The following is a 22,874-nucleotide window of genomic DNA, read 5'->3' on the forward strand; positions in this document are numbered from 1 at the left end:
TATTTTGAATGATATGAAAGAAAAGTACATATAACCACCACTCTCAAATTATGCAAATATTGCTTCTTTTTTAAGCCATCCTCTGCCTCTGTGCCACCGCCATTATCATCTCTTTATCCCCTTCACACCCTCACTACCTTTGGTCCACAAGTCACAAAATAACACCAAAACACATCCATCATAACCCTAATTAAACTCGACCTCATCCGCCCGACTTTACCTCAAGCCAACATGTTTCATAAAAGGGTCTAAATTACCATTCGTCAAAGCTCTCTGTTCTTACAACATTTGGTTGTTGGTTCGTTTCGAGGTCTCGAGCCGTCTTTGATAACTTCAAGGGAATTGTGTGTGTTGTCCATGCGTTTGATGGTTAAAATTTGAGTGTTTGTGTATGTTTGTCACTCTACATTACCCACAACACACTTGGCTCCTCTGACTTTCCCTGCTGTGCCCATAAGGCATTGCCAAACACTTGCCATAAGGAAATCCAGCAAAATGAAAGAAGAGACAAAATGAAGGGAGGAATCAAAAGAAAAGGCATCAACTAGACAGATAGGAACAAACTCAGAGTTCATCTCCCTATGAAAAAATGACAGTTTCTGAATGAATTTGCATTGGTGCAGAGCAGCAGCAGCAGCCGCAGCAGCCAAAGGCTTACTTACCAGAACTTGCATTCATAATAGTTATGTAAACTTAGCGGTACAAACGGAAGTTGACAAAAAAATGTCTTGGACGGCTCTAAAAGCACACACAAAAACCCAAGAACTCTCTCTCTCTTTCTCTACAAACATTACCACAGATTGCATCCTCACAATGGTTGTTTGTTTTTTTTTTTTTTTTTACCGCTCTTAAGACTATTACTATCTCCTAACTGCAAAACTTACATGCACGATATACTCATCGTATCGTCAAACCATGAAAACTCCTTGTCGAATTCCATATCCATCGGAGGAAGATCGAGCGCCCCGACACTGTTTTCGATGCTGTGTAGAGTACAATTGTCTCTGAAGTTCGTGTCATGAAAGAACTGATCAAAATCATTGAAGATCAATGAATTGTCTTCAAGAACTTGAAAGTCCAATTCCTGAGTATCTAATCGTGGTAGAGTTATCGGGGTTGGGGTCGGGGTCGCTTCCATGATGTCTAAAATGGACTGCTCATCTTCATAGATGGATTTCAGGATGTCTTCATCATCTACCACAGGCATACATCCTTCAGTGATTGAATGTTCCATAGTTTGATCCACATTGCTGCATAAACTTTCACTACAAACATCCAGTACAGATGATGGTGAAGGATGAGAAAACAAAGCTATAATGTTTTCAGATTCATCTGTGTAATCAGCAACTGATCCGCTCTTCTCTTCCGGTTGCTCTCGGCCAAGCTCACCACTGCCCTTCGCCATCGATTGCATACTTTCGAACTCGTGCTTCTTTCTCTGATAAGCAACAGCAGCTTCCTCAGCAGTGTTATAAGTACCAAGCCACAATCTTCGGCCACGAAACGGATCTCGAATCTCTGCTGCATATTTCCCCCATTTCCTTCGTCGAACGCCTTTATACATCGAAGACGATCTTTGTGTTCTGCTACTGCTTGCTTTGACTTCAGCCTTGGTTCTAATTTTGCCTCCATGTGAGCTCTCCTTGGATATCTTATGGCGGATATCTGGCACTGATATCTCCCAGACAATGTTTTTAGCATCTTGATTGACATGTTCATCTTCTTCACTTGAGTAGTCAGTGGCATCAGGATCGTGAAACAGTACACGAACTTTCCTCACAGAAATGGACTTTCCTTCTCTTAGTTGCTTCATTTTCTTCTCCTCCTTACCATACATATCTTGATTTGGAAACTGCCTTAGCAACCTCAGAATATAATGAATGAATAAACGAAGGCAGGAGAACAGAGGAAGTTTTAGCGATCTTCAATGTCAACGAAAACCCAAAACCCTGAAACAAAAATGAACCAAAATTGAGAAGAGATTATGGTAGCTTGTGGAAGCTTGAAACCTCTTCACTCCAGAACAAGACCTGCAGGAGAAAAGGGGTTTTGAATAAAACAGCCATAAACCCATACATCGCTTGAAAAGAATGGAATCTCAGGTATTAAACCCTTGAAATAAACGAGTAACAAGCAAAACCCACATACCGATTTGATGTTAATTGCATAAAAAAGGGTTGAAAAGTTTGTTGATGACGAGAACGAAATTGCATGTGAAGGGTGAAGAACAGAGACAAAGAACAAAAGCAGAGCTGCTTCAAAGCTCCAGAGGACAGATGAAACTCAGAAGACATAAATCTCTCCACAAAACCCCCCTTGCGAAGTATCTTATCGACGAGGGTTGTGATTGAAAGAGAGGAAAAGAATGAACACACAAGCTACAAAAGAAGAAACGCGCGAAATGGGTCAGAGAACCATGGAGTGGAAAATCACAGAAAAGTCAAAAACCCCACAAAAAACAAAAGAAAATCATAAGCAATGGCTTAGAAAACGTCGAAAACAGAGTAGATTCAGTTCCCAAGAGCATGAACAACCGAGAAATGAAGCAATAGCGATTAGAAGGAGGGTTTAGAGGACTCACTGAAGGCGTCTGAGAGTATTTGGTCGGAGGCGGAGGGGAGTCTGTGATTGAATTTGGTTTGAAGGGGGTGTGTGTGTGTGATTCTGTTGTGGATTCGTAGCCCTCCAACACAGACAACACAGACACAGAGCCTATCCCTCTCGACGCTCTCTCCCTCTCTCTCTCTCTCTCTCTCGGCTTCTTTTCTTCTGAATGGAAGTGTGAAATGAGGCATTTTAAGGTGAGCCAAAAAGCCTCTCGCGTGCTGCTGCTTGGGCCATCTGTCCACCCAATCCCAATCTTCACCTCCGGCTCCAGTCAAGCTTTTCTTTTCTCCCTTAATTCTCACAATATGGATGCTATTTTAGTCCTTTCAAGGATGTTTTGCTTTGAAGATCTTGGGCTTGGATTTTAATCAATCACCAACAGATCTCACTCGCCCACCATAGAATTTAAAATGCTACTTTTTATGTTTTTTAATATTCCTTTTGTTTATTGTTCTTTGGTTTTGGTTGATTGAATAAACAATTTCCTACTGTTCGAGATCTTGCCATGGGAGGGTATGCATTGCGCAAAGATGTACACAATAACGTGCTCTTCTAGACTACACACTTAGATACTCGAATTTGGCTAGGTTGATAAGTGGAAGTAGTAAGATTGAATTCAATGAAAATAACGTGTTAGGATAAGATAGAACACAACATGTCATTAACTCTACCTCTATATTCACCCATATAGGCTTGTGAGGTTGTTTGAAATTTATAGGTTTGATTCTTGTCGGACGCGAGATCCACGAGCTAGAAAATCTTTTGGTCTCAATTTAGTCGTATCTCAGTTAGACAGGTGAGTCCTGTAGCTCTAATTTGGATCGGACTATGAGTCACTTTATGCTAGTTGACTTCTTACGTCACTTAGACTATATTGGGAATTTTATATGCTTTTCACTCGTATTTTTCTAATTGCTTCAACCTACTAAACTAAGCCATGCTAACAAATATAGTTTGAGTGACGTAATAGCCCTTAGTTCATATGACAAACTGTTAGAACAATTGAAGTGTTCGGTGAGGTTGAATAATTGTATTTATTTGTGTAATAAAAAATTAAATGTAAGTTTGTTAAAACTAATAATCTATAATCTTGTTTAGGTTATAAAATGATAGTATTAATAATTATGATAGGTAATTAATAAAAATTAGGATATAATTAATAAAGAGGATGTGGAAATATAAATAATGTAACGTAATATTAGAAATGAAATGAAACCGTAAAAAACGTAAGAAAATGCATGTAAATAAAAGTAGAATACCCACAAAATTTACACCCATATTGCCTTACATTGCACCACCTTAAAACGATTTATTACCATTAATTATGCCAACTAATTAGTGTAATCTTAGTTAATCTTTCCTAATCCATTCTTTTTTTTCAACTTTATTATTATTTTCATTTTTCAATAACGTGCAACTCCATAAATTTAAATTTGGTGTTGTATTTTATTTTATTTATAAGTAAAAATGCATGAAATTTAAAATATTTAAACACGTGTGCACATCGAAAATTCAATTAAAATAGTAATAAAAATTTAATTTTTACAAAAGCCAAACGAATTACCAATATACAATATTACAAGTTTAGGCTGTTTAAAATATACGAAATACAGAAACTTAAAGACAAATATGAAAGAAAATCTAGACTCGAATGTACAGTGATTCCCTATAAACAACATTCCACCTACGCCCTTGTCTTGACTGCTACATCAAGCTCGAGCTCAAACCTAATATTTTAAAACCAAACGATTATATAAATAAATAAATAAATAAAAAGTGGAAAAGCCCAAATTTGGGTCCTAGAAAAATTGGGGGAAACACTATAGTAGTCAAAAGAAAGGGGCTAGGTAAGGTGTTTTTGGTAATTTGGTATTATGGGCTTTCTTTTCTTCTTTTTCTATTTTTTTTTTTTTAAATAATATTCCTCTATTTGTCTTAATTTTCCCCCACAATGACTTCTTTTTATTACCTTTCACTTTTCTAAAGCTAATAATGCATCTAATATATATTTATATAATTAGAAAACTATAATTTATAAAATCCAAGACTGCTTAATGGGTTGTGGCCCAACTCCAGTTGAATGTCGGCCCAATTCATGTCCGGCCCTATATCATCCCCAAGTTGCTCAAAATGTCTAACGGAGTGACGTGGGCATAATGAAAATGAATGACGTCATATAGATTCCAATTGTTCCATCCGACGGTGGAAAACGAAAGAGCCAGAACTATAACTACTGATCAAAGAAGCTTGATCATTTGGCAAGAAATAAAAAAAAATGGTATGATCTTGTCGGAGAAGAAGCAATTAGGAATGGAGAGAGAAAAGAGGAAGAAAATGTCGCAGGGGGAGAGCGGCGGAGAGACGAAGAAGAAGATGAGAAAGGAGGAGAGAGAGACGGCGCCGGCGGAGGTGGAGGTAGAGGAGCCAACGACGGAGGCGGTGGAGGAGTTCTATGCCATTTTGAGGAGGATGGATGTGGCTTTACGGTACTTGAAAGAGGTACAGAAGAGGCCGACGGAGAGAAGGGCGGCGGCGGTGTTTAGAATCCGACAGGTTGAGGAACATATGGAACTGAATTTAAATGAAGTGCCTCCAGCAGATTCTACTGATTAGTTCCTGTTTTTTTTTTTTTTTTTTTCTTTTTTTCTTCGGCAATATAAAGTTATTAAAGTTAATTTTAAATTTATTTCTGATTGTTTTTTAAGCATTTCAATTCTAATGTAAAGTCAACCGCCCCAAGTTGGAGAAAATATTTGATTACGTTATAGTTCTTCCTATCTAGAGATAAAATATCATAAATTTTATTCACGAGTCTTTTTTTAATCATAATGTGATATTCATACGATCGCACTGTCATTTAAATATAGTTTTGGTTTATTTAAGCATCTCTCATTTAATTATGTGTACATGCTCGCTAGCTTCCGTATTTAGCTTGTCCTTGAATCACATCCTACTAGGAGTGGTTCAATTCTTATACTACCGATAGGACTCTACTCTAGATTTGATATCAGATGATCCCGGATATTTCTCTAGAGATGTTTTAAGAATGAGAAAGAGTGGGATTGAAAGTTCAATCTGTTCAACCTTTATATTGAATACAAACTATCCACTAAATCTAAAATATAAGAATATATATATATATATATTTACCCTTTATTATTCTTTTAAAAAATAGTTATTTTAAAGTTTGTTTTTTATTAAAATTTTATTTAAAAAAATACTCGTAAATCAGTATATTTTCTAAAAAAAAAAAACCATGTTAGAAGATAATATTTATTAATTAAAAAAACCTAGGACATAATTTTTAAAATTAACAAATTTATTTTTTAATATATATATATTTGTTTAAAATATTTTTAAGCTAAAAATTAGGTTTAAAATCTTTAGTAATCTTATTTAAAAAAAAAAATTAAAAAAAGCTAAGATTTTTCTAATTTATAAATGTTTTATAAAGGTTATGATTTAAATTTAAAAAAAATGAATAGATAGGATAGATGTGGCAGGTTATGAAGGTTGCGTGATGGACGAGGTAAGTGTGAGGGGTGTTTAATTATTTGAGAACGACGTCATGGAAAACCTTGCCCCTTTTTTTTTTATATTTAATATCATTATCTTAATTAATTTGTTTTGTTTTAATGCTCATAATATAATTCCTCCAATAATTCAGCCCCACGCAAATATTTTCCTTTCTATATAAAATAAACAAAAATATCATTTACTTAAATCCCATAAATATGGATACTTATCTAACCTACCATTCTACCTATATTACTTATCAATTACACCTCCAATTAATTATTATGCTTCATTTTCCAAATTTTTAATTTTTTTTTTTAGTTTGACCAAATTGTAATGGAGTTTTTATTGTTAAGTCATCGAAATCAAAGGTACAGTTTGTTAGTATAAGTAGTGTCTTTCATATTCTCATAATCACTCTTATGTAGTATTGGTTCGAGATTAAATAGATATTATTTTTTTTAAAAGATTAAATAGGTAATTGATTGAAGTGAATGAAGGAGGAAGAAATAATATGTATTGAAAGGGCGTTTGGGTTGTTGGGTGGTGGGTCAATTCATATTATTTAGTTTGGTCACAAATCTTCCAAGGCCCTTTCAATACGCCACCAAAAATAAAACCAAAAACTCAGCTTCCACATCAACTTCATAGCCAAAGGTGTCAACGAATTATTTATAAATTATGCTCTCATTTCATAATTATTTACTTTTATTTACCTTTTTCTTAAATATATATATCAATTATTAGTCAAATTAATAGGGTATTTTTATTCAATTTTAAGAAATATAAGTAAGTTTTAAAAATGAAAATATAAGTGATATAAAAAAAAAAAAAAAAAAAAATACAAATAGTCATGAAATATATATATTTGAGATTTATTTATTTATTTTTGTCTCTTTTCCACTCGAGTATTCTTGACTATTCTCGAGGTGGGATTTTTCGTCTCCAACATCCTATCATTTTCGGCATAGAAAAATTAACTTTTTTTTTTTTTAATTTTAATTTTAAACCATTTAAAATATTATGAGTTCTCATCCAAAGTTAAGGTAATTACATCTAATTCAGATTATTTAACTTCACTAAATACCATAAGACTTCTTCACTAAATACCATAAGACTTGGGGCTAGTTTCGTAAACACAAATTATTTAACTCTAAATATTTAATAACACGTTTAAAATAATCAATTATTAGTGTCATGCCCACACGTGATTAGAGTCTAGGTCTCATTTATTATTATTATTATTATTATTTCTAAGAACTTATTAACACCCAAAATATAGATTAGTTGTGTAGCTTTAAATTATCATCCTTATACATAATCATCTTATATTTTTAGATAAAATTATTCTTCTTTATCTATTGCCATTAAAAATATTAAATTTCAAAAATTTGATTATTTTACATTTAAAATTACAATATTTTAGTCTTTTTAATTAAAAAAGATCTAATAAAAACAAAAAGAAAAAAAGAAAATTAGATCCAAGGTTGGTTCAACATTTTAAAATTGGAAGGAAAAAGTCAAAAAATTTCGAGTTGACTTGATAATAAATGTGAACCGTTGGATTGTAAATTTGAAGAAGAAAAAAAAACATCAAAATCGACAAGGGACCCACAAGCTATTACTTGAAAGTTGCAGACAAGATTGCCGTTTACGGCTAGGGAAGTGCGGCACGGCAGTCAAACGGGAGATAACGATCGTTACGATTTTTTTATTTATTTTTCAGGCGGCGTAAATGGTTAGGTCGCCGTTTGCGTCGTCTGTAATTTATTATTTACTTCAATTCTCTTTAATATTTATTCAGATTTTTTCGACCTTTTCTTCGTCCGTCCTTTTCATCCTTTATTATTATTATTATTATTATTATTATTATTAATCAGGAGAAAGTTATTGTAGGAATATTTAAACTTAAAATAATTATTTAAACTCAAAAGTAAAAATAAAATAAAATAAAATAAAAAGAAGAGGACCGTAATGCAAAATACAGGTGATTCGAGGGGGGCAATGCGTAATCCGATTCAACGCCGACCCCAACGATGCAATTATTAAGAAATTGTCCCAAAAAAGAAAAAGAAAAAAAAACGTAAATGAAGCGAAAAGGTCAAGAAGGCGAAATTCAATGCCAAGTCAGTGGGACCCGCAACGGACTTCAAATCTTACATTTAAATTTAGTTAAATGAATAAATAAATAAATAACTATTACCAAATATATATATTTATTTTAAAAAAGAAATTGAAAAAGAGGAGCAGAATCATTGAAAACAAACACAGAGGATAAAATTGGAAGAAAGAAAAGGTGGAAACACGGCGACCGAGAATGGATTTTCTAAACCCTCTCTTTATTCGACACGTGTCCTTCTCTTTTATATCTCTGTTTCCCCTCTTTTTAAACGTCGCCCCCTCCCATTTCTAGTCTCTCACACCACTTCTGCAACCATTCCTTCATTCTGTTCTCTCTAATGGCGGTTTAACCTTTAAAGCCCTAATTCTTCTTCTTCTTCATCTTCTTTTTCTTCTATCTATTTCCTTCTTCTTCCATGGAAAATTGCACCGACAACAGAAAGCGAGATCGCGACGAGTTAGACGTCTCGCTTGCGGATTCGGCCGAGTCGAAGCTCAGACGACTCAACTCAACGGAATCGAGATTTGTAAAGCCATGCTCCAAGTCGGAGCCGGTAGGTTCCGATGGAGATGATTTGAGAATCGATTTGGCAGATTCGGATGAGATTCAGGATAAGTTGCTGAACATCCTTGAAGATTCCGACGTTGTTGCGGATCGAGATGAGAGTATTCAAGGTTTTGAACTCGATTCGTTTATCCGAAGCTTCGAGGAGGAGATTCATGCCCTACCGCCGGCGGAAACGTTGTCGGATCAGAATGAGACTCCTCAGGCGGAACTCGGATATCTTTTCGAGGCGTCGGATGATGAACTCGGCCTGCCGCCGACTGTAGGTTCGAGTAATGAGGGGAAGATCGAGGCGATTGATTTTACGCCGGCTTGTTCTTGGCCTGGTGTGTTCGAGATGGATGGGAATGTAGGGTTTGAAGATGAGATACCGTGTTATGACTCGTTTGAGATTGGAATCGGCATTGGTTCCGGCGCGGCGGAGGAGAGCGGTTTGGGTGGGGAGTTTGTTGCATTGGGCGGTTTGTTTGATTACTCGGACGTGCCGTTTCGACCGGAGTCGTTGTCGGCTTTGTAGAGATAAATTCGAATGGGGGAGGTGCGTTTGGCTCCGACGTGTTGATAAGACACGACATCGTTTCAAGTTTGTAGGTTGTAAATCCCAAAGGACAAACAGAAATCTTTCAATAGAAATGTAGAATTTAAAAAAAAATATATTATTTTTTATTTTTCTCTCTTTTGTGGTCCCCATGATATGGTTATTTATTATCTGGAGGGGTAGAATTTTGGTCGAACAAATTAAGTTTACTAAGAGTATTTTTTTAAATAAAAAAATATGAATATGTTAGCAATTTAATTTTCAAATTATAAAAATTATATTTATAACGCAATTAAATATTTGAATTCATAGTTAAATTAAAAGATAAGTGCAAATTTTCATGAAATATATTTTTTTAATTGAATTTTTTACTTTTTGAAATTCATGCCAAACAACACTATTTTTGTGCAATTTTAGCGGCAAAGGTGGGCATGCTTCTGTTTTAGTGTTTCGGCCAAGAGAAAAAAAACTCGCCTAGTGATCGATGTGATTGTAATACTTGAATTTGGGTTACGAGAGACAATGGCATTTCCTTACGTTTTGGTTCCCTCGATTCTTATCAATTAGTATACCCTTGGAAATGATTTTACTCAATCTTCATTGAGTTGACTTCAACTCAAACACAACTATCGATCAAAGCATAATGCTTTATGAATGAAAACCCTAATTAATTCTTTAAATGTCAATCCATGGATAACGAGCATATTGATAATAATCAAAATAAAACTTAACATAGTTGGATTTTTTTTTCTTTTTCCTTATAATTAAATTACAAGTTAAGTTCATGAAGTTAGAAACATAATTTTTTTTTGGTTAAATTATAAATAAGTCTTTAAATTATAAATTTATTTCTTCAATTATATCTATCAATTTATCTAACATATATTAGGGATCTAGTAGTTGATTTCTCAAGAGCCAGCACTTTTATCATTTATATGCAATTTTTTTTATCATATCTTTTTTATAATCATATCGAGAGCTAAATTGATGTCTAGATCAATACCTATAGAGATGAAGTGCTTTTTTACTTTAATTTTTGGTTTTTTTTTTTTACTATTGTTTGACCATATTTGCAAGAAATATGATATGAACCAAGAGATATTAATCATGAAGAAAATGTTGTTGAAATTATCCAAAGATATTTCAATTTGCACGTTCAAGAAGAATGAAACTTCTTTGTTATAAACTTCGGGTAGATTACAATTTAAAGTAATGTAGAGTTATTGTATTTCTTTAATGTATTTTAAGACTTATTTACATAGTGTTCTTGCATTGAGATATTCGATCAACCAGATAAGTATTTCGTGGTTTGTGGGATGGAACCAGAGATTCGGACTCTAGAGAGAAACAAGGGATTCCATGAATTCAGCTACAAGTATCTACTGTCTCTTCTGGATCAGTGTTCTCCTTCGAAACATTCCCTTTATCCTCCTCCACCACCTTAGCTCTCAACGACGAGTTCCAATATGTCAAACTTTTCGTTATTTTATTTTAAGGCTTTGAATGTGAACGCTCAAGTCCATGACATCATTTTATGAGTGATTGTAAAAGCATGTTTTCGCATAGAAAGGTCACATCATGCATGTGACAACCGTTCTATTTCAATAGAAAATTAGGGTTGTTACGTTCAAAATTTCTTTGTTTTGCCCATACATATCATATTGGAAATTAGCATAAGTTTGTTAGCGCGACTCTAGAGGTGCAATTGAACAAATACAATATCCATAAATATTCTTAAAATTATTTGATTCAAACAAGTCAACTTTTCTATATATACCCGAGAAACAACCTCCTATATATAACACACCTTATTAGTTATGGTTCGTACAATCCTATTGTATATATTTAGATAAATAAAATTAGAAAATTAAGAAGATTTAGATTGTACAACTTGTGAATCTAACCGTATACTAATTCTATTGTGCTATATAAATGAGACAAAACCAAATGAGACAAAACCAAATCGGGTTGTAAAAAGAAAAGTGAGCAAGCAAAATGATGTCTCAAACCATCTTTTGTTTCATCATTTTGCTTGCTTTTCAATCAAACATGATTATTAACTCATGTTTTGCACAATCTGATTCCAAGCGCATGAACGCATTTTCTCCATGGGAAGTGGATATTTTGAATGACATGAAGGATTCCACTCTGGTAGTTCATTGCAAGTCGAAAGACGACGATTTAGGCGAGCATGTGATCAATTCTGGAGGCAAATATTTTTGGACGTTCCATGAAAACCTGGGGCAAACGACACTATTTTGGTGCAATTTTAGCAGCAAACATGGGAATGCTTCGGGCCAAGTGTTTTGGCCAGAGAGGAGCCTCTGGCTTAGTGATCGATGTTATCGTCATACTTGCGTTTGGGCTGCAAAAGACGATGGCATTTCTTTACGTACTGGTGCTTTCGATTTATATGAATTATTGTACCCTTGGAAATGATTGATGCATAATGCTTTTATCAATAAAAAGTATTAATGGAAGAAAAGCTTTTTTTATTACTCTATTTTAATTCAATTATATAATGATGTATGGGTATTAGAGGCAAAGAGGAAGATAAATTAGGTTAAATTAATTTTGGTTCCTCCCGCCAATCCTCAATCTCTCTGTCAAACCAAAATCACAGCCTCTTGTCTTGCCATTGTTGTATCTTCTTCACTTCACTCCTCTCCAATTCTTCCCCTTTTCAAATCATTCAAGAACCTTCACAACACCCATTTCCTTCCCTTCTCTATCCTTAAATCCCCCAAGTTTGCATATCTTTTCGTCCATGACTTCTTCCATTACTGCGTCCATGTCTACTTCCTCACCTCTGGCCCCCCGATCAGCTTGCTGTGGAGGAGAACAAGCCTGCGCTGCTGCCGAAGCCATGGCTGATCATTGGCCTTGGGAATCCCGGGAAGAAGTATGAACGCACGCGCCATAATGTCCGTATGCTCCTATCTCTGCGTATACGAATTCAACTTGCTCTTTTTTTTGTACCATTTATTATTTATTCCTTTTATATCGAGCGCCAAGGATTTTTCATTTCTCTTTTTCTTTTTCGTTTACCGACTCGACTGACTGTAAAGGATAGGGAATAGGGAACAGAGGTGAATGAAGGTGAAGGCTCAGGATTGAATTCATTTAAGTATTTATGTGAGAAATTAAATTCTGTTTCACTGAGAACTATTATGCCTTATTTTCTATTGGGTTAACTTGGTATGCCGTTTATCGTGTGGAACCCCCTTAGGATAGGTTTCCGAGCATGCAATTGTGGTTATCTCGAGGAAATTATGATTTATGTTGATTTACAAAGCTGTGGAATGATATTTTATTTATTGCTGTTTTTGTTATTAGCCATACCGAGTCTTGTCTGGATGCCCTTTACTAAGACGAATTGAAGCATGGCTGATGCTATGATTAATTTTCCAGGTAGGTTTTGAGATGGTGGATGCTGTTGCTAAGATTGAAGGGATATCCATGAGTAGTGCTTCCTTCAAAGCTCTGGTCGGGAAAGGTGTGCAGATTTTAACAATTCTTGATGAAATTAAAATATCTGGTTAGAACTTAGAAGTACATCTAGCTGCTACTTTTCTTGCCTTGAACGGACTTGCTAATAGATTACTGACTCCTTTCTTCCCTGTTTGAAGATGTGTAAACTTTTCTTCCTTATCCCTGTCATGAGATGGTTTGGCCATGAACTACAACTCGGTAAAATAACAATGGGTGCTGTTGTTTCCTACTATAAAATTCCATTGAAGCTAGTCCTTGTGGTAAATATTTTATTCCCCATGTAAGATTACCAGTTTTCTTGACATGAGAGGAGGTTGGGCTGTGGGGTGGGTATCTATGTTATTCACTTTCTTTTTCCCCTACATCTAAGCCTTGAATTGGGGTCCGTCCTTCAACAAGAGAGGAGGTTGGGCTGAAGCTTTTTCTCATGTGCTTACAGAAACCTGAAGATTTAATTATTATACTAATTTGTCTTTTTACATCTTCTTTAAATCATTTAAATAAATGTTTTTCCTATGTTAATATAAGTTTCATATCCCCACATATTTAAATATATGGGTGTTGTGTGTATATATATATATATATATATATATAATGAAAAAGAGTTGGAACGTGCAATTTCAAATAGTTTGATTGGAAGGCATAAGAATTTGGTCATTTGTGAATGATTTTTATAGGTTTTATTATTGTTATTATTTTCAACGTGGAAGGTAAGAATGCGTTCAAGATTGTCCCATCCATTAATGTGAAAGTATATAATAAGGTGTGTGTTATTAGAGTGGGGGCATAAAGTTGAATGAAGCTCAACCTCATCCATTCAATCCCCACCCAACCCCTTCAAATTCTACCATTTTCCTACTCTTCCTCTTATATCTTAATTAATTGACAATATTAATTTTAATGTTTGAAATAAAAAGTTGCTATTTTTTTAAAAAAATATATTATTTTACTTTATTCATCAACCTCAATATTAGAGCAACATGTATGGAGGTTAAATTGTGTGTGTGTGTGTGTGTGTGTTTTTTTTTTATTGAATATCAATCCATATAAAAAAAAATTATCATGATTTTCATAACTATTAAATAAATATTTAAATTCATAACTAAATTATTATTGTTATTTGGTTAATTTTAAAAATATAACTTCAATATTAAAAATACTTTTAAGGTAGCTTATTGAATAAAATATATATATATAAATGAAAATAGTATTTATAACTAATTTTAGAATATCAAGTAGACTAAAGTCATGTTAAACATCATTAAACACGTGAATAAATAAAAGAAAACAAAGTTTGTCCATCATTCAATTCAATGTCATCTTATAATATTCCAAACCCAAGAAAAAAGATTGATATTTTATACATATATATATTTCCTTTAAATAATGATAGGACAAATCTTAATAATATATGGTGTAGAATTCATTTTTTTAAAATGAATTCAACCAAATAATTAAAACTTAATTAAATAATAAATAAATACATACATACATAATTGTGCTTTATTATATGATGACATAGGGATTAATTTATTTAAATTTATAATCAAACTAAAAAAAAAAAAAAAAAAAAGGTTAAATATAGGTCCATTTTCCAACATACCTTAAATTTGGTCTCCACTCCATTCCATAAATGCTAAAAAAAATTGATTTCGAAATTATACATTAATTAATGGAATTTATTTTAAAATAATGATGTAGTTCATTAAATTTTTTCTTTAAATAGTAAGGAAGAAATTGAAGAGGCTGATTAATTGATTAAATTAAGAGTTTGAAAAACTCGCAATGTGTAACGAATATTGTTAGGTCATTTACATTTAATTTTCCATTCAAAGTGCAATAATATATAAATATTTGAACAACCAATGGGAGACTTATTCTCTTGCCAACTACCCATAATTATCGATTACGACGAAAACGACGACGTTTCATGAACAAACTGCGCGGGACCTTTTTTTATTATTATTTTTATTTGATGAGTGAATTTTGTAAATTTTTTTACCAATTAGAAAGTATACAATGTGGGGGCTCCACGTGTACACCGGCAAAAATTGAGTCAATCCGAAAAGTTTGACTAAGATCTGTACGAATTATTAGGGTTTTGAAAGGAACTATTTTTTGCGGAGAAAATAAAATAATTCTTTTTCTGAGAGGGTGAGATGGGCAACGCACATATGCCTACGTGGTATCAAGTTTCTCTCTAGTTTATCAAAATATTTATTCATTAATTCCATTTTTTAAATATTCAAAAGCATACATGAATATCTCCAATTAATATTCTAAATTCAAGATATTGAAAAGGAAATATAACTTTAAGTAATTAAAGAATAATTCAAAAATTCAAAGTATTAATTTTCGTTCACATCGTAACTACATTAAATAATAATAATAAAAATAAAACTTTTGCACATGCTAATTAATATGTCACCTTACTTTAAAGCAAATGGGGTATTTTTTTCACTTGCTTTTTCCTTTTACATTCTTTTTTAAATTTCAAATATTTTTAAAATTCAAGTTAAAAGATGGCTTAGCATAAAGAAAGGAATATAATAGGTTACCATTTCAAATTTAGTTGCTTCAAAAAAAGAAACACCAATGTAGCATTTAGATTCTTTTAAATAAAATTTTGTAAATACATTTTATTTTATTTTATTTTATTTTTAGGTAAACAAATAATTTCTTAAAACATACGTTTGAATAAGTACTAGCACGTGGTTCTCATTTACTTGACCATTTGATTGATTATTATTTAATTCTAGTATAGTATTTTTTAATATAGACACTATTATTTGTAATTTCCTTTCTTGACTGGGATGGAGAGTCATATTTGTTAATGCATCCAATAATTTATTTTTTTATAAAAATTGAAGGATGAATATTGGAAAAAATCTAATTAAAAACATAATTTAATTATGTAAAGTATAAACAAAATCTGAGATGCTATAAAGTTGGATTTAATAAAAGAAAAGAAGAAAAAATATTGATGGGACATAAGAGAAGATATTATAGTAATTTAGGTAAACAAAAAGAAATTACGGAAATTTCGGAAAAATAAAAAATGGTAAGATGAAGTGGGATAATGGAGTGACGTGCCTCAAAAGAATATGGCGCTTTTTGAGACGGGTCATCGTCACCGGCTGGAAATATCGTGGAAAAAAAAGGTCCCATTTGCCTTTTTTTGGAAGAGGAAATTAAAAAAAAAAAAAAAAAAAAAAAAAAAAGAAATTACGAATTTTAAATAATTTCTAAGATATTATAATTTTCTTTAATTATAATTTTATTTGCATAAATTGCATACACTTTCAAAGTCTTAAAAACAAATGAGAACTTTGAAAATAAATACTAGATTTTGGAAATATTTTATAAAAAAAAAAAAAAAAAAAAAAAAACATTATTGGTTTTAATAATAATTATTTTTAAGTAATGATTTTAGTGAGGGGAGACGTGGAAAAGTCGTCGTTGGGCACTTTCTCATCCGTAAGCGAGAAGTTAGATAATTGCCTCGGAAGACAACAAAATTAATTAATAAATAAAAAATAGTGGCTTACCTTCCAGAGGTAATTTCGGAAATGAAACGAGGGTAATTTGGGAAATGAGCTCGTATGATAATATATTTGAAGCATGTGAATGGTCCAGTTTGACCCTAACCCAACGCAGCCTCATCCGCCATCATCATCATCATCATCATCGTCGTCAAATTAAGTTTTTAACTAAATATTCTGTACATCCTCCCTCCTCTTCTTTCTCCTCTCGCTTTCACTCTCCATTAACCTTCATTTAAAACTGTTTTCGTCTCCATTTCTGACAACCATCACCTCACGATCCGCTGTTTTTTTAGCCAATAAACTATTTTTCTTGTTTTAATTTTATAACCCATCCCTCGTTTTTTCTACAAAATTCCCATCTGGGTTTCGTATTTACTCACTGAATCTGTGACAACCCAGTTTTACTCCTGTGGGAACTTCATTTATTCACTTTCTTGAAGATTGTTTCCATTTTCAGTTTCAGTTTCAGATTCAGATTCAGTTTCAGCCCATTTCTTGTTGTTAGTGAAAAGAAGATTGAAACAGAGTAAAACAGAGTATAACTGTTTCTTCTTCTCTGCTAAATCTTTACCTTTTTGAGCTGAGATCAAAATTTATTGACTTGCAGAAGGGGAAAAGGGGCTTGGTCAACGTTCTCTGAAAAAGTCTCCGCCATCTCTGGTCTTTGATTTGGCCGTTGACATCAGATTCCAGCTCTGGTTTCATATTGTTTAAGCAGCAGCCGTGGGAAGGAGGAAAAAAAAAAAAAAATTAAAATGGTGGAGTTTTCGATATCCCATTGGGGTTGGGTTTGTTTCTACTTTTTAGGCTTTCATTTAAGATTCAAAATCTACCCTTTGTTGTAGTTTTATCGTAGTAGTTAAGATGAGTTTTCGGTCGAGTTGGTAAAAAACCCATCTCTTATTTGCCGCCTTGTCTTCAAAGGTGTTAGTCAAATCCGAGGGCTTAGGATTTGGTATATCCTCCCTAAACAAAACAGAGAAGTTTTCAACAGTACAAAACTCGTCTGCTTCATAGAATCTGCCGTCTCTGTCCTGTCCTGCCCGCCCATTTGGGGCTTTCAGATTTAAGCCTCTGGATTTCCTTTAAATCCTCCACTTTTCATTCTACATTCAATTTCTGTCAGTTTTTCCCCATTTATTTTCAGCTCCTTCTTCTTCCTCCTCCGTCTGAAGGGACCATTTTTGAGAAATCAGCGAGGTGTCAGAAGGGTTTGGATTAGAAGCTTTAGTTGGGGTTTAAAATGGGTGGTGGCAGAAGAAAAAGGAGGCAGCATTTCAGAAGGATTCATGCCTTTACTTGTGGAAGAGCTTCGTTCAAAGACGAGCATTCTTTAATTGGAGGGCCTGGTTTCTCCAGGGTAGTTTACTGTAACGATCCAGATAGCTCTGAGGCAAGTCTTCTCAACTATGGAGACAATTATGTCAAAACTTCCAAATATACCGTTGCTTCATTCTTCCCCAAATCCTTGTTTGAGCAATTCAGAAGGGTCGCCAACTTGTATTTCCTCCTTTGTGCTTTCCTTTCCTTTACCCCTCTTTCGCCCTATTCCCCCGTCAGTAATGTTCTTCCTCTTGTTGTTGTTATTGGAGCCACCATGGCCAAAGAGGCCCATGAAGATTGGAAGAGAACCAAACAGGTAAATCCCTTTTGAAATTACAACTGCTGCTCTAATCTGAAAGCATGTCCTTTTTCTGATTTGAACCATTACTGTAATGTTCAGAATGTGATTGTGGGAATTGTATTCAGGATATGGAGATGAATAACAGGAAGGTGAAAGTTCATATTCGAGATGGCGAGTTTGTTGAGACTAAATGGATGGAGTTGAAGGTGGGAGATGTAGTTAAAGTGGAGAAGGATGAATTCTTCCCTGCTGATCTTATTCTGCTTTCGTCGAGTTATGAGGAAGCGATTTGCTACGTCGAGACGATGAATCTCGACGGGGAAACTAATTTGAAACTGAAGAACGCATTAGAAGCGAGCTCGAACTTGCATGAAGATTCCAGCTTCCAGAATTTCAAGGCTATAATAAAATGTGAAGATCCGAATGCAAACTTGTATGCCTTTGTGGGGAGTATGGAGCTGGAAGATCAGCAATACCCCCTCAGCCCTCAACAGCTTCTTCTTCGGGACTCGAAGCTGAGAAACACTGATTTTATTTACGGCGTGGTGATCTTCACAGGTCGTGATACAAAGGTTATGCAGAACTCAACTGCTCCTCCTTCCAAGAGAAGCAAGATTGAAAAGAGGATGGACAAGGTTGTGTTCTTCCTATTTGCTGTCTTGGTTTTGATATCAATTGCGGGGTCGATTTTCTTCGGAGTTTCAACTAGAGACGATATCGATAATGGAAGAAGTACGAGATGGTACCTTAGGCCAGACGATACCACAATGTATTACAACCCGAAAAATGCTCCAGCTGCAGCAGTATTGCAATTTTTCACATCTCTTATGCTTTTTAGCTATTTGATTCCCATATCATTGTATGTGTCCATAGAAATTGTCAAAGTTCTGCAGAGTGCCTTCATCAACCAAGATACACATATGTACTATGAGGAAACTGATACGCCAGCACATGCCCGTACCTCAAATTTGAATGAAGAGCTTGGCCAAGTCGACACCATACTCTCGGATAAAACGGGGACATTGACCTGCAATTCGATGGAGTTTATCAAGTGTTCGGTGGGCGGGACTGCTTACGGGCGAGGAATCACCGAAGTAGAGAGAGCTCTTGCAAGAAGAAAGGAGTCAAGTTTACCTGAAAATTTAGGGGCCAACAATGCACGTCTTAGCAGTGAAAAACCACTCATTAAGGGGTTTAACTTCAAGGATGATAGAATAATGGAAGGTAATTGGGTGAAGGAGCCTCGAGCCGATGTAATCCAAAAGTTCCTGCAGGTACTGGCCATCTGTCACACTGCATTGCCAGAAATTGATGAGGAAACTGGAAATATTTCATATGAAGCTGAATCACCAGACGAGGCAGCTTTTGTGATTGCAGCCAGAGAATTCGGTTTTGAATTCTATGAAAGGACTCAGACAAGCATTTTGCTGCGCGAGTTCGACCCGACCTCCACCAAAAAAGTTGAAAGGTTCGATCGCCGGTCTTACGAATTAATATTTGGATGGTCATCTTATGAATCATTCACCCAATCATATAATCACCACTTGGTTTCATGGCTGGTTTTGCAGATCATATCAACTACTGGATGTTTTGGAATTTAATAGCACAAGAAAGAGGATGTCTGTGATTGTAAGAAATGCAGAGGGACAGTTGCTACTACTTTGTAAAGGAGCTGACAGGTTCATAAACTAACTTCTTTTTTCTTCTTTTTGCCTATGCATAGAAGAGTGAATCTTCTCATATTAATTTTTACGTTGAAATGCAGTGTTATGTTTGAAAGACTTGCAAAGAATGGAAGTGAGTTTGAAGAACAAACTAAGGTGCACATCAATGAGTATGCGGATGCTGGTTTAAGAACTTTGGTGCTTGCATACCGCGAGCTGAAGGAGGAGGAATTCAATACATTTCATCAAGAATTCATCAAAGCCAAGAACACAGTGAGCGAGGATCGTGATGGCATAATCGATCAGTTAACCGAAAGCGTTGAGAAAGATTTGATTCTTCTTGGTGCTACAGCAGTTGAAGATAAACTTCAAAATGGGGTATGAATTAATCCATGGAAAGCTAAACGAAACGACTCTTACAACTAGCTTGCCTGACTCAAACAGGGAATTAATGAACTGACAAGTTATTGATTATTTTGTGTTGCTAGGTCCCTGAATGCATTGACAAACTTGCTCAAGCTGGAATTAAAATATGGGTTCTGACTGGAGATAAAATGGAAACAGCCATCAATATTGGGTAAGAAGCATAATAATCTATACAATTTTTTGAGCATCAGTTCATGTTGTTCAGTACGCTAACGGCTTATCGTTCCCGAATCCGAATGTCCTCTCTTCAGCTTTGCTTGTAGCTTACTTAGACAAGGAATGAGGCAAATTATTATCAGTTCAGAGACTCCGGAAGGAAAAGCTTTAGACAAAGTGGAAGATGCTCAAAAATCTGCAGCTATGAAGGTAAATAAATCAAATTCACAAAGCTGCTGCTTAACTATAATTTTCAGCTCAACCAAGTGATGGGATGTTACTGATGCTCAGGCGTTTAAGGAAAGTGTGATGCAGCAACTAACTGATGCAAAGGCATTACTTTCGAGTTCGACCAAAACCCGGGAAGCATTGGCTTTGATAATTGATGGAAAGTCCCTCACCTACGCTTTGGAGGATGATGTGAAGAACCTATTTCTGGAGCTTGCCATTGGTTGTGCTTCAGTTATATGCTGCAGATCATCTCCTAAACAGAAAGCTCAAGTAACCATACTTCTTCAACTATCTAAACCCGAGTCGTGTTTATTCAGCTGGTGAAATCAAGAAATATAACACGATACCTTCTGATATAAATGCAGGTTACCCAATTGGTTAAGGTTAAAACAGGAGGCACCACTCTAGCAGTTGGTGATGGTGCAAACGATGTCGGAATGCTCCAAGAAGCGGATATCGGGATCGGTATTAGCGGTGTAGAAGGAATGCAGGTAAATATGAAACAGATCCCCACTGTATCTTCTAAGTGTTCAAAACAAGTTTCATTGATCTCAGCTTCATACTTGTTTATGTTTCTAAATTTCAGGCAGTCATGTCAAGTGATATTGCAATAGCGCAGTTTCGATATTTAGAGAGGCTTCTCCTTGTGCATGGACATTGGTGTTACAGAAGGATCTCTTCCATGGTAAACACTTGATCCATAAATATTTCTTTATGTTCTTAGCTTCTTGTTAAACAGAGAAAAAGTTTTGAAATATGTCGAACCGACTGCGTTTCTGTTGCGGCAGATATGCTATTTCTTCTACAAGAACATCGTTTTTGGGTTCACTCTCTTCTTCTTTGAGTTGTATGCATCATTCTCCGGCCAAGCTGTATACAATGACTGGTTCCTTTCGCTGTACAACGTCTTCTTTACGTCTCTCCCTGTGATCGCATTGGGAGTATTCGATCAAGACGTCTCGTCCCGGTACTGTCTTAAGGTAAGTCCAACGTCGCCATTTCTTATAGATGCAATCTTTTATCTACCTCAAGTACAATGTCAAATGGCTCATTGCCCTGTGTTTTGACATTTCAGTTCCCACTTTTATACCAAGAAGGTGTCCAAAATGTGTTGTTTAGTTGGGTTCGAGTTATCGGGTGGGTGTTCAATGGACTACTGAGTTCTGTGATCATCTTCTTCTTCTGTGTTGTGGCAATGGAACATCAAGCTTTCCGCAACAGTGGAGAGGTGGTTGGGTTGGAAATTCTGGGTGCCACCATGTGCACTTGTGTTGTTTGGGTTGTGAACTGTCAAATGGCATTGTCAATCAGTTACTTCACATACATTCAACATCTCTTCATCTGGGGCAGCATCATTCTCTGGTACCTCTTCCTTATGGCATATGGAGCTATGAACCCAACCATATCAACCACTGCATTTCAGGTCTTCATCGAGGCATGCGCCCCGGCACCGTCGTTTTGGATCCTCACACTATTAGCTCTGGGAGCTTCCCTTCTCCCGTACTTCATCTACGCATCCATCCAAATGCGGTTCTTCCCAATGTACCATCAAATGATTCAATGGATGAAAGAAGACGGGCAATCAAACGATCCAGAATACTGTCAAGTAGTGAGACAGAGATCGCTACGACACACGACCGTTGGTTACACAGCTCGGTTTGAAGCATCGAAGCGGTTTGAAGACGTCCAAGAATTCAAGAACCATTAGTTTGCTGATGAGATTCATTACCATAGAAAGATTTGACATTTCTCCATGGGAAGTTTCTTCTCAGTGTATATATGTTTACCCAACACAGGTGTACATAAAAGATTCTTTTGTTCTGCTGCTCCTTGTCAATTCAACCAAAGCGAAGCACCGCTCGGGTTCGAAGCTTTTGTAGCTGAAACGACCATATCTAACTCGTATGGTTAAAAAAAAAAAAAAAAAAGTATTTTTTTCCTGAATGAATTCATAGGAAATATGTTAATTGTTGTATTCATTTCAAATAATCATATCAAATGTGCTAAAGTTTGTTTACAAGTTCTTGTCACATTTTTTCATTTAGTTCTCGGTTCGCATTTTAAAGTTTGTTTACAAGTTCTTGTCACATTTTTTCATTTAGTTCTCGGTCCGCATTTTGGACGTACTGGTTCATTTCCAAACTCTCTTAGGGAACTATGAGAAAATGTATTTACATATATATATATATGTAAATTAAATTAAATCGGGCAGTGCAATATCAATGGGGATGTAGCTCAAACGGTAGAGCGCTCGCTTTGCATGCGAGAGGTACGGGGTTCGATACCCCGCATCTCCATTTCTTATTATTATATATGTTGTGTTGTGCCCCGAGACGAGAGAACGGCCAAAAATGGCCGAAGAACCCAACCACGGCACTTTTATTCGTTA

At 35.0% G+C, this 22,874-nt stretch overlaps 3 protein-coding genes, 1 long non-coding RNA gene and 1 other non-coding gene across 8 annotated transcripts; 4 read left to right on the forward strand and 1 right to left on the reverse strand.

Moving 5' to 3' along the window:
• Window positions 1–658: 658 nt before the first annotated feature.
• On the reverse strand, window positions 659–2,873 carry LOC111801941 (uncharacterized). 4 transcript variants are annotated; one of them, XM_023686184.2, is made up of 3 exons: window positions 2,582–2,873; window positions 2,149–2,378; window positions 659–1,949 (listed from the first exon to the last, which is right to left on the reverse strand). In XM_023686184.2, exon 3 carries the CDS (start codon window positions 1,835–1,837, stop codon window positions 881–883), a length of 957 nt encoding a protein of 318 aa, XP_023541952.2. In that variant the 5' UTR covers window positions 1,838–1,949; window positions 2,149–2,378; window positions 2,582–2,873; the 3' UTR covers window positions 659–880. The 4 variants fall into 4 exon arrangements, with proteins under 4 accessions (XP_023541952.2, XP_023541951.2, XP_023541954.2 ...); XM_023686183.2 differs by having other exon boundaries at window positions 659–2,030; XM_023686186.2 differs by lacking the exon at window positions 2,149–2,378.
• A 5,644-nt stretch (window positions 2,874–8,517) lies between these two features.
• On the forward strand, window positions 8,518–9,485 carry LOC111801944 (uncharacterized). The gene has a single exon (XM_023686188.2). It carries the CDS (start codon window positions 8,661–8,663, stop codon window positions 9,324–9,326), a length of 666 nt encoding a protein of 221 aa, XP_023541956.2. The 5' UTR covers window positions 8,518–8,660; the 3' UTR covers window positions 9,327–9,485.
• Window positions 9,486–11,233: 1,748 nt separating this feature from the next.
• LOC147791347 (uncharacterized) lies at window positions 11,234–13,392 on the forward strand. The gene is made up of 2 exons (XR_015422386.1): window positions 11,234–12,271; window positions 12,759–13,392. It is a non-coding gene; the product is annotated as an uncharacterized LOC147791347 (long non-coding RNA).
• Window positions 13,393–16,511: 3,119 nt separating this feature from the next.
• Window positions 16,512–22,365, forward strand: LOC111801724 (putative phospholipid-transporting ATPase 9). The gene is made up of 11 exons (XM_023685842.2): window positions 16,512–18,023; window positions 18,134–19,476; window positions 19,577–19,687; window positions 19,774–20,050; window positions 20,161–20,249; window positions 20,350–20,464; window positions 20,546–20,755; window positions 20,851–20,976; window positions 21,072–21,170; window positions 21,274–21,465; window positions 21,561–22,365. The coding sequence occupies exons 1-11, from the start codon at window positions 17,628–17,630 to the stop codon at window positions 22,191–22,193; spliced, it is 3,591 nt and encodes a 1,196-aa protein (XP_023541610.2). The 5' UTR covers window positions 16,512–17,627; the 3' UTR covers window positions 22,194–22,365.
• A 344-nt stretch (window positions 22,366–22,709) lies between these two features.
• TRNAA-UGC (transfer RNA alanine (anticodon UGC)) lies at window positions 22,710–22,782 on the forward strand. Its single transcript has one exon. It is a non-coding gene; the product is annotated as a tRNA-Ala (tRNA).
• Window positions 22,783–22,874: the final 92 nt, after the last annotated feature.

The sequence above is a fragment of the Cucurbita pepo genome, chromosome 9 (genome assembly GCF_057944985.1).
Source record: "Cucurbita pepo subsp. pepo isolate OVF chromosome 9, ASM5794498v1, whole genome shotgun sequence".
Classification (NCBI taxonomy): Eukaryota; Viridiplantae; Streptophyta; class Magnoliopsida; order Cucurbitales; family Cucurbitaceae; genus Cucurbita; species Cucurbita pepo.

Bases quoted from the DNA above. Each gene is read 5' to 3' on its own strand.
- LOC111801941 (XM_023686186.2), bottom strand. From the start codon at position 1,837: ATGTATGGTAAGGAGGAGAAGAAAATGAAGCAACTAAGAGAAGGAAAG.
- LOC111801944 (XM_023686188.2), top strand. From the start codon at position 8,661: ATGGAAAATTGCACCGACAACAGAAAGCGAGATCGCGACGAGTTAGAC.
- LOC111801724 (XM_023685842.2), top strand. From the start codon at position 17,628: ATGGGTGGTGGCAGAAGAAAAAGGAGGCAGCATTTCAGAAGGATTCAT. The intron at 19,688-19,773 runs GTTCATAAACTA...GTTGAAATGCAG, and splicing joins CTTTGTAAAGGAGCTGACAG to TGTTATGTTTGAAAGACTTG. The intron at 21,466-21,560 runs GTAAGTCCAACG...TTGACATTTCAG, and splicing joins CGTCCCGGTACTGTCTTAAG to TTCCCACTTTTATACCAAGA.